The 10,388-nt window shown below is 46.7% G+C and overlaps 1 protein-coding gene across 1 annotated transcript in view; it reads right to left on the bottom strand.

Annotated features, from left to right (window-relative positions):
• Positions 1 to 707: 707 nt before the first annotated feature.
• Positions 708 to 10,388, bottom strand: part of ESCO1 (establishment of sister chromatid cohesion N-acetyltransferase 1) — a 57,526-nt gene continuing 47,845 nt past the window's right edge. The window contains exon 10 of the mRNA XM_044295151.1: positions 708 to 1,381. Within this exon, the coding sequence (XP_044151086.1) occupies positions 1,231 to 1,381 (151 nt within the window). The 3' untranslated portion in view covers positions 708 to 1,230. The remainder of the gene's footprint in view (positions 1,382 to 10,388) is intronic.

Genomic DNA, 10,388 nt, shown 5'->3' with positions numbered 1-10,388 from the left:
TGGGGAGAGCAGGGCAAACATACCTGGAGTTTTTCTCATGAGGAGTAGTGTGAATATGAAGTTTTATTCTGCCAGGCACTACACCTGCAAGTGCCCAGGGTGCAGCTTCATTGTGAGGTGCTCTCTGCATTGAGCTGATTCACAACCTCTTACCTCTGCTGTGACAGCAGTAGTGATCTCCTGGTTGTATGATACAGCTATCACTCAGACCAGAGGGGGTTGGCTATGAAGCAGCTCAATGCAGAGAGCACTTCACACTGAAGTCCTAGGGTTAGCAGGAGTAGAATCTGGCAGAATAAAAATAAATATTCACACTATTAGGCCTCTTTCACACTACCGTATGGCTATTTCAGCGTTTAGCGGTCCGTTTTTCACGGATCCGTTGTTCTGTTTTTTTTTTGTTTCCGTTGTGTTTCCATTCCGTTTTTCCGTATGGCATATACAGTAATTACATAGAAAAATTGGGCTGGGCATAACATTTTCAATAGATGGTTCCGCAAAAAATGGAACGGATACGGAAGACATACGGATGCATTTCCGTACGTGTTCCGTTTTTTTTGCGGACCCATTGACTTGAATGGAGCCACGGAACGTGATTTGCGGGCAATAATAGGACATGTTGTATCCTTCAACGGAACGAAAAACGGAATGCATACGGCGTACATTCAGTTTTTTTTTTCTGAACCATTGAAATGAATGGTTACGTATACAGACCGTATACGGAACACAAAAAAAAGGCCCGCAAAACGGAAAAAAAAAATACGGTAGTGTGAAAGAGGCCTTACATGCTGCAATATTAAATGCAAAGAATATAAATCATAAAAAAAGCGCTAATAGAGATTAGATTTGACTGGAATTTTCAGTGTCAAATTAAACCTTACTAACAAAAGCAATGTGCAAATATCTATATATACCCACATAAGGCTCTTCAGTTCGCACAGTCTTCCTTATTTACAATTAGTTTAGTCCACTATGAACAAAATCATTTGCTGCATGTAAACATGACTAAAGTACTGTATAGAAAATACTCGAACCACAATCTTTTGGAAGAAAAAGATATCAAAATATTTGCTTACAAAAATTAAGCTTTTTTGTTTCTGAATATTCTTCCAGTTATAAGAATATGATGAACCCCCATTGGGTGTCCACATCCTGAGTTCATTTCTAGAAGAATCTGCAAGATTGATGCAAGTTTTGTCTGTAAACTAAAGGAATGGCGACACCCGGCGTTCAACTCACTGGATTGTGTCCACTGACAAAGTTATAAACTAGGAACTGGCTGGTACCGCAATAGTGCGTTGCAAACAGCTTGCCATCTGGGGTTGGATCTGAGAATGCAATTTCATCTTTGCTCAGATGGGAGCCGTATATGAAATGGTTCCTGTCAGATAAAAAAAAACACGACAACAGCATAAAAAATACAGCAATACAGAAAGAAGCAATGACATATTATGTCCTTACTGCAAATGTCAGACCATTATTCATCTACTGTGATCGCAACAAGGTTGACACATCACTACGCTTGGATTGTCTCCTACAATTTAGTAAGACAGTAAAACTTGTCATTTATATATTTATCTCTACTTTTTCTGACTTCAGTTGTACATGGGGGATGTGTTATCAGTGATTAATAGCATTCTCTGTGTATGTGTGTATACAGAGATAGCTGTCAGTTAGGCTACTTTCACATTAGCGTTCGGGGCTCCTCTTGTGAGTTCCGTTTGAAGGCTCTCACAAGCGGCCCCGAACGCATCCGTCCAGCCCTAATGCATTCTGAGTGGATGCGGATCCGCTCAAAATGCATCAGTCTGGCAGCGTTTGTCCTCCGCTCCGCTCAGCAGGCGGACACCTGAATGCTGCTTGCAGCGTTCGGGTGTCCGCCTGGCTGTGCGGAGGCAAACGGATCCGTCCAGACTTACAATGTAAGTCAATGGGGACAGATCCGTTTGAAGTTGACACAATATGGCTCAATTTTCAAACAGATCCGCCCCCCATTGACTTTCAATGTAAAGTCTGGACGGATCCGTCTGAAGCTACTTTCACACTTAGAATTTTTTCTAAAATATAACGCAGACGGATCCGTTCTGAACGGATCCCATCGTCTGCATTATATGAGCGGATCCATCTGTGCAGACCCCAGACGGATCCGCTCTGAACGCAAGTGTAAAAGTAGCCATACTGAAATTGATAGCATTCACTGTGTAAGGGTGCATTCACACGACCATATATATTTTGCGTCCGTGTTGCATCTGTTTTTTTTGCAGACCAGTTGTAGCAAAACCTATTCTTGTATGCAAAACGGACAAGGATAGGACATGTTTTTTTTTGTTTTTTTTTGAAGGGCTGCAAAATGGACATATGTATGCGGAGAGCACATGGTGTGCTGTCCGCATTTTTGTGTCCCTACTTAAAGCAAAAACTAGATTTTTGTACTTACTGTAAAATCGGTTTCTCTTCTGTTTATTGGGGGACACAGGCTTGAGCAAGGGTATAGCTGTTGCCACTAGGAGGCGGACACTAAGCATAAAAGGTGTGAGCTCCTCCCTTTAGCTATACCATTCCTACAGGGACTAAAGCTAAAACAGTTAGGCCTCATGCACACGACTGTTCCATTTTTTGCGGTCCACAATCCGCGGATCCGCAAAAAACGGAAGCCACCCCGTGTTGCCTTCCGCAATTTGCGGAACGGAAAGGGCGCCGGCAATATAAATGCCTATTCTTGTCCGCAAAGCGCGGACAAGAATAGGACATGTTTTTTTTAGCGGGGCCGCGGAAAGTAACCACAGAGTGCTGTCCGCATCTTTTGCGGCCACATTGAAGTGAATGCGGACCCAAACAACAGTCGTGTGCATGAGGCCTTAGTGCAAAAGCAGTAGGAGAAGCAAAACAAAAACAGGAAAACCACACTATGTACAAACAAAGAACTACGCAGGCCAGAAAAGGCCCATAAACAAGAGAACGGGTGGAAGCTGTGTCCTCCAATGAACGGAAGAGAAAAAGATTTTACGGTAAGTACTAAAATCTAGTTTTCTCATCCATACCATTGGGGGACACAGGCTTGACCATGGGACGTTACAGAGCAGTCCTAAGGTTGGGCATAAACAAGAACCCTCTGGCCAATCAAAGAACCTCCGTCTGCAAAACTCTACGCCCCAGAGAAGCGTCAGAAGATGCAAAGGTGTGTACTCTGTAAAATTTGGAAAAAAAAGTATGCAATGATGACCAGGTAGCCGCCTTGCATACCTGAAGGGCCGAAGCCCTATGATGCACTGCCCAAGAGGCCCCTCTGCCTGAGCCAAATGAGCAGTAACCCGGAAGGGTGGGCCGGGTCACTGATGCGGTACGCTACCACAATGGCCAAACTAATCCATCGGGAAATGGAAGTCTAGACGCAGCCAGCCCTCGTCTGGGCTCATCTGGAATGACGAACAGGTGATCCGTCCGCTGGAAAGACGACGACGTCTGGGACAGATAGATGCGAACGGCTCGTACCAAATACAGAGTGTGGAGCAACTGCTCACGGGATGAGATGGGTCAGGACGAAATTAAGGGAGAATAATTTCTTCATTGAGATGGAATGCCGACACCACCATCGGAAGGAAGGACTGAAAAGGGGGCGAAGGACTACTTTGTCCTGATGGAGGATCAGGAAAGAGCCACGAGTTCCAACACCCTACAGATGGAAGTGACTGCCACCAAAAAGGCCACCTTGTAGGACAGGAAGCGAAGCGACACCTGCTGCAAAGGTGTAGACTGAAGAGCGCTAATTACTAAATTAAAGATCCCAAGCATGCTATGGAGGACAGGAAGGGGCGCAGAAAGGTCCGAACCGCAAAAAGGTCTGAAGCCAAGTTCCGCTGAAAAAGAATGGACAGAGCCGAAACTTGCTCTTTGAGGGAGCTGAGAGCCAGCCCCAAGTCCCTGCCCAACTGCAGGAAAGAGTCACGGCAACTAGAAACGAATGGGAGACAGCTGGTGACGCTTGCACCAACTAAACTAGGCCTTCCAGGTCCGGTGATAGATTCGGTAAGACGGCAGCTTCCTGGCACGAATCATGGTCTGGACAACAGCATCCGAGAAACCCTGAGCTCTTAGTGCGGCGGCTTCAACAACCACGCCGTTAAATGTAGAGATCCTAAATTCTGGTGGAAGATCGGGCCCTGCGACAAGAGGTCCTCCCGAAGAGGAAGACTGCAGGGTTCGTTGGCGAGGAGGGTGACTAGAGATGCATGCCACACTCGGCGTGGCCAATCAGGGGCCACGAGAATTACAGGCAGACCTTCGGACCTGATCTTCCAGAGGAGACGAGGAATGACAGGAGGAAACGCGTAAGGAAACGTCAACCGATTCCACGGAATCACTAGGGCGTCGCACGCCAGGGCCATGGGATCCCTGGACCACGCGACGAAGTTCTCGACCGTTGAAGCAGGAGGTCCACATCCGGCCGACCCCATGTTCGCAGATGGCTAGAAAAATGACCATACGCCCTGCACAGATAGATTAGCCTGAAAAAAAGAATTTGCGGTAGAGGAAGAGGTCAGAGGAGATGAGCGGGAAAAAAAAAATGGGACGGAGGGGAGGACCTGAATTCCAGCTTGTAACCCTCTGTGATGACCTCGCTCACCCAAGCATCAGATACACGAGTCAGCCAAACATGCCAAAACAGATGAAGCTGGCCGCCTAACCGATCGGAGGGTGCCGGAATTTGCAAGTCATGCAGAGGGCAGAGGAGGTCTTGGGGTTATAGGACTTGGAGCCCTGTTGATGGGGTCGCCAGGAAGGGCAAGGTTTGAAGGAAGGCTTGCGCTTCTGATCCGGGACAGGCTTGTCGGTTGGCCGATTGATGCTGGAAAAACTCTGAAAGGGGCGAAAATAAATAATTACTCTTACCGGTAATTGGATTTTCATTTAGCCTCCACAACGGCACTACGTGGAGGATTACCCCGCCTTCTCCAGGGACAGGAAACAGCTTTCGAGCCACGCCAATAAAGGGCCCCCTCCCTCTTACCTTGTCAGTTAGTAACCTAGTACTCAAAGATAGATGCAACAATTCAAATTTAATTAAGTAAATAATATCAAATAACAATATAACAATATCATTCAACATACGAGGTCAGGATTAATTCTCCTGAGCGTAATAGAAATGAAAATGTTAAACATTCAGAATTATCCCCTTTTTTTTGGGGGGGGGGGGGGGGGGGAGGGAATTCCTCGTGCCGTTGTGGAGGCTAAAGGAAAATCCAATTACCGGTAAGAGTAATTATTTCTTTTCCTGACGCCTCCACAACGGCACTACGTGGAGGAATAATATAGAAAACATGATTAGGGTGGGACAACTGCCGACAGGACTTTGCGTCCAAAAGACAAATCTCTATTTGCAGAGACGTCCAATCTGTAATGTTTAAAAAAGGTACCAGGATTGGACCATGTGGCTGCCCGACATATTTCTTCTATCGAGGCCGAGGCCCCTTCAGCCCAGGATGTGGCCAATGCCCTGGTGGAGTGGGCTCTCAACAAGGGTGGAGGGGCTAGCCCTTCTGTTTCATAGGCTAGGACAAAGCAGGCCTTAATCCATCTTGAGACGGAAGTCTTGCTAGCTGCCTGTCCACGATGTAGACCCAGATATTGCACAAGTAGCTGGTTCGACTTCCTTAGATCTTTTGTGGCCTCCGTATATTGCAGGATGCATCTCCTAACGTCTAGGTTATGAAATAGCCTTTCCATCTCCGAGGACGCCTGGGAACAGAAGGAGGGAAGAGTAACTTCCTGTTGACAGTGGAACTTTGTTACAACTTTAGGTAGAAATTCAGGAGCATGTTTCAATATGATTCTATCCTCTAGAATCCTAAGATAAGGAGGTAGGATGGAAACGGCCTGAATCTCCCCTACTCTTCTTGCTGTGGTGATGGCTAACAAAAAAAGCTGTCTTGAGGGTCAATGTTCTCAAGGGGATTTCAGCTATAGGTTCAAAGGGTGGATACATTAATCTGGATAGTACCAGATTTAAATCCCAGGGCGGAACTGAAGATCTTAATCTTGGGCGGATTCTAATTGCCCCCCTAAGGAACCTTTTGATAACATTTATGTCTGAAAGCTTGGTATTTAAGAACGCACTTAAAGCTGCTACCTGGACTTTTAGGGTACTTACAGATAGTCCCTTATCTAGTCCCGCTTGAAGGAAGTCCAAGATTAGCGCCACCTGAAGTTCTCCAGAAGGGTCATATTTATCGCCACTAAACCTCAGAAAGGCTTCCCAAGCTCTCAGATATATCCTTGATGTAACATTTTTTCTACTTTGCAAAAGGGTGGATATTACTGCCTCTGAAAATCCTTTTCCTCTCAGTATACTCCTTTCAGCCTCCAGGCTGTTAAGTGAAGCTGGGTGACTTTGGGAAGAACAACTGGGCCCTGAGACAATAGATCCGGCTGGGGAGGGAGGATCCAAAAGTCTTTCCCTGCCAGGTTCTTTAGGACTGGGAACCACGATCTTCTGGGCCAGAACTGCGTTATCAGTATGATCTGGGCATTTTCCTCCATGATCTTGCCTAGTACCCTTTGTATCAGGGGAAAGGGGGGGAAAGGCATAGAGAAGTTTTTGGGGCCAAGGAGTTGACAAGGCGTCCACACTCCAGGGGCAATCTAGGACTGAGAGGGAGAAAAAGTTCCTGACCTGTGTGTTTTTTCTTGTGGCAAACAGTTCGACACTTGGAGTGCCCCATCTGGAACAGATTTTCTTGAAGACCTGTTTGTTCAGTGTCCATTCTCCTGCCTTTAGCCGGTCTCTGCTGAGGAAGTCCGCCACTTGATTTTCTTTTCCCCTCACATGGAGTTGCGGATAGAGACCGTAGGTTTTTCTCTGCCCATCTTAGGATTTTCGCTGTCACTAAGGAAAGGGAGCGACTCCTTGTCCCCCCCTGCTTGTTCAGGTAAGCTACAGTTGTTGAATTGTCTGATAGAATCTTTACATTCTTTAGGAGGACGAAAGGGGCAAAGGCTTTTAGGGCTTCCCATACTGCGGTCAACTCTCTCAAGTTTGACGAGGCTTGTCGAAGGTGAGAATCCCATAGGCCCTGCTGCAACAGTTTTCCCATGTGGGCTCCCCACCCGTGTTGGCTGGCATCCGTAGTGATGACTACTTGATTTGTCGGCTTCTAGGCCACTCCTCGGGAAAGATTTGATCGATTCATCCACCAGGACAAGGATATCTTTACACGAGATGGAATTTTCACTCTTTTGTTTAAGGAAGTTTGTTTTTTGTCCCAGCTCTCCAAAAGAAAGGACTGGAGTTCTCTTGTATGGTGCTGTGCCCATTGTACCGATGAAATCGTAGAAGTCATAAGACCGAGGATTGTCATTATTTTCCGGAGGGAGGGACGTTCCTGTCTCCGGAAATTCTTGATGCTGGAAATCAAGGTGTCTTGTTTTTGCTCTGGAAGAAAGGAATACATTAGTATTGAGTCCAGAAGAACTCCCAAAAATGTCATTCTTTTTGAGGGAAGTAGACATGATTTTTCTTTGTTGATCATCCATCCTAGGTTGGTCAGGGTGTTCTGTATAATCTGCAGATGACAAAACAAGAGGTTTTCCGATGGAGCTGCAATCAAAAAATCGTCCAAGTATGGGATTAATAGGATCCCTGCCAGATGAAAAGGTTTTGCCACTTCCGTCATGACCTTTGTGAACAGTCTTGGAGCTGAACTGAGGCCAAATGGAAGAACCTGGAACTAGTAGCGACATAGGGATCCTTTGAACCATACTGCTGTCCTCAAAAACTTTTGGTCTCTCTCTCGGATTGGAACATGGTAATAGGCGTCTGCCAGGTCTAATTTTACCATGAAACAGTCTTTCTGAAGGAGGTTGATCACGGACTTTATTGACTTTATTTTGAACCTTTTGTACACTATGTACTTGTTCAAGGGCTTTCAAGTTTATAATTGCTCTGAAGGAGCCGTTCGATTTCTTTATTAGGAAAATCGGTGAATAAAACCCTTCCTTTTGTTCTTCCACTGGTACAGGAACGATGGCTCTTTTTTCCAGCAGGAGTGATATCTGTAGGTCCATAGCCTCTTGATTCTCCGCTTTTAGTTTTATGTTCTCCATATATCGGTTTGGGGGATAATGATTGAATTCCAGACTGAATCCATTTTTTATCCCCTCTAGTACCCAGGGGCAAGCTTGAATGTTCTCCCAGGCAGAGTGGAAAAACCTGAGTCTTCCCCCTACTGCCCCTCTGGCGTCATTGGGAGGATGTGCAGGCGGACTTTGGATTAAGGATTTAATATTAGCGCGGACAGGAAAAACAAGTTTTTTCTTGTCACCTAGAGCTGCGAACATCTGATCTTGTACAGATAGTGGCTCTTTCGCTTCTTCCAGGTTAATTGTAGCTCTGATATTCTTTAGCAAGACTCCTGTCTCTTCTACAGAACACATGGGTCGACCATAGGTGTCTACCGAAATGTCAGAGTCTGGACCCGATGAAATTTCTCCTTCATCCAAGTCGGAAACTTGCTCCACAATGGAGGCGTTAGAGGTAGAGGGTCTGGGCTGTATGGTAGATAGCTTTGCTTCTACCGCTGACCCAACTTCTTCTTTAATAATATTTCTCAGAGTCTCCACCAAGGAAGGGGTTTCTTCTGAGACCACTTTGTCGCAGCATTTTTGGCATAAAGATTTTTTATGAGAGCCAGACAGCGTTTTTTTGCACATAGCACATTTTCTTCCAATGGATGGCTCCTTTTTAGAAGATTCTCTTCCCTAGGAGACACAACATCAAGAATAGTTTTATCTATCTCCTTTTTTTTTTTTTTAGGAACCACCACCAGAAGAAAACCAAGTGCAAGTATATACAGGTGCATGGACAAACAAAACACCTCTCATACATGGAGTAGGGAGGAGGCTTACCGGGCTAGAAGGCCTGGAGGAATCTGTGGGCTTTTTGGGAGAGTCATCTTCGGCATGCATCGTCGGTTCGTTCTTCAGGTAGGCTACAGTGAAGCACTTTAACTGCAGGACCAGGAAATCTGGTTAGAACGCCGCCGACTGCTTGTACTTCCGCCTTATGTATGAAGCTCCGCCCCCTCCTATGCGTCACGCCGGCCCCTTCTCATAGAGGCCAGCGCTATGGGAGGAATATGGGGGCGTGCCCCGGCCCAGGCACGCCCCCTCAAGCCGCACAGGGACGCCGGTTCTCACAGAACGCGGAAAAACAGCCCGGGGTGACTAGCACAGCTGGCGTTTCACCAAGGGTAGGAAGGACCAAGATACCGCGATCCTCTCCCCTGCGACGGCCCTCCGGCAGCGCCGGGACAACAAACCAAAGGCCACGCGGAATAATGCTGGTGCTCGTGATCCCGATCCTTCTGAGGGACAGGAAACAACTGACAAGGTAAGAGGGAGGGGGCCCTTTATTGGCTGGGCTCGAAAACTGTTTCCTGTCCCTGGAGAAGGCGGGGTAATCCTCCACGTAGTGCCATTGTGGATGGCGTCAGGAAAAAGAGATTTACGCTTTTTTGACTTGCTGAAACGAACCCTGCTCTGTGGTAAATGAGTACTCTTGCCACCTGTAGCATCAGAAATTATCTCGACCAGGCTCGTCAAAAAGTCTGCTGCCGGTAAAGGGGAGGGCTGTCAGGGTCCGCTTTGAAGCATTATCTGCCGCTCAGCAAGAGAGCCATAGGGTATGACAAATAGCCACCAAAACGGCTGACGAGCGGGTCATAAGCCTGGCCGCGTCCAGAAGCTTCACAAATATACTCACTGGCATGGGAGAGCTGCAGAGCATTATCGGCCAGATCCCCTGAGGAAAGACCCCGACCTAAATTATTTTTGCTCACCCATGTAGAGGCAAAACTTGGTCACAGTGCTGTGCCCACTGCTTCAAATGAAGATTTTGCGAAAAATTCCAATTTATTTATCCCTGATATCCGAGAAAGAAGCCCCATCCGCCATGGGCAAAGTGGTATGTTTTGCCAAGTGGGATACTGGCGGGTCAACTATAGGTGAGGACCACCACTTCTTAGTCAAATCCTCCGGAAATGGATAAAGGACGTCTAAGCGCTTTAGCAAGGCAAAACATTGATCAGGAAAATTCCAATCCTTGAAAAGAGGAATCAAAATCCTGGTGGTTGGGAAAACATTTTGGCGAGCGACGGGACCGCCTAAAGGAAAAACCCAAGCCAGCCGATGAGGGTGCGGGGTCCTCAACCTGTAAAGTTTAGTAACCGCTGTAATAAGATTGTCCACCATGGAGGACAGTTTTGACGACTGACCTTCAGGAGAGACAAAATCCTCATCTGAAAACCTCTCCTCGGAACATGCCTCTTCCACGGAGGACATGTTGGAGTGAGACTCTCTGGGAGGTGGCGGAGAGACAGAGGAAACGGGATACA

This window comes from Bufo gargarizans, chromosome 5, assembly GCF_014858855.1.
Source record: "Bufo gargarizans isolate SCDJY-AF-19 chromosome 5, ASM1485885v1, whole genome shotgun sequence".
In the NCBI taxonomy this organism is placed as follows: domain Eukaryota; kingdom Metazoa; phylum Chordata; class Amphibia; order Anura; family Bufonidae; genus Bufo; species Bufo gargarizans.
Note: the sequence above shows the minus strand (reverse complement) of the source record. Positions and strands in the feature narration are given on the sequence as shown.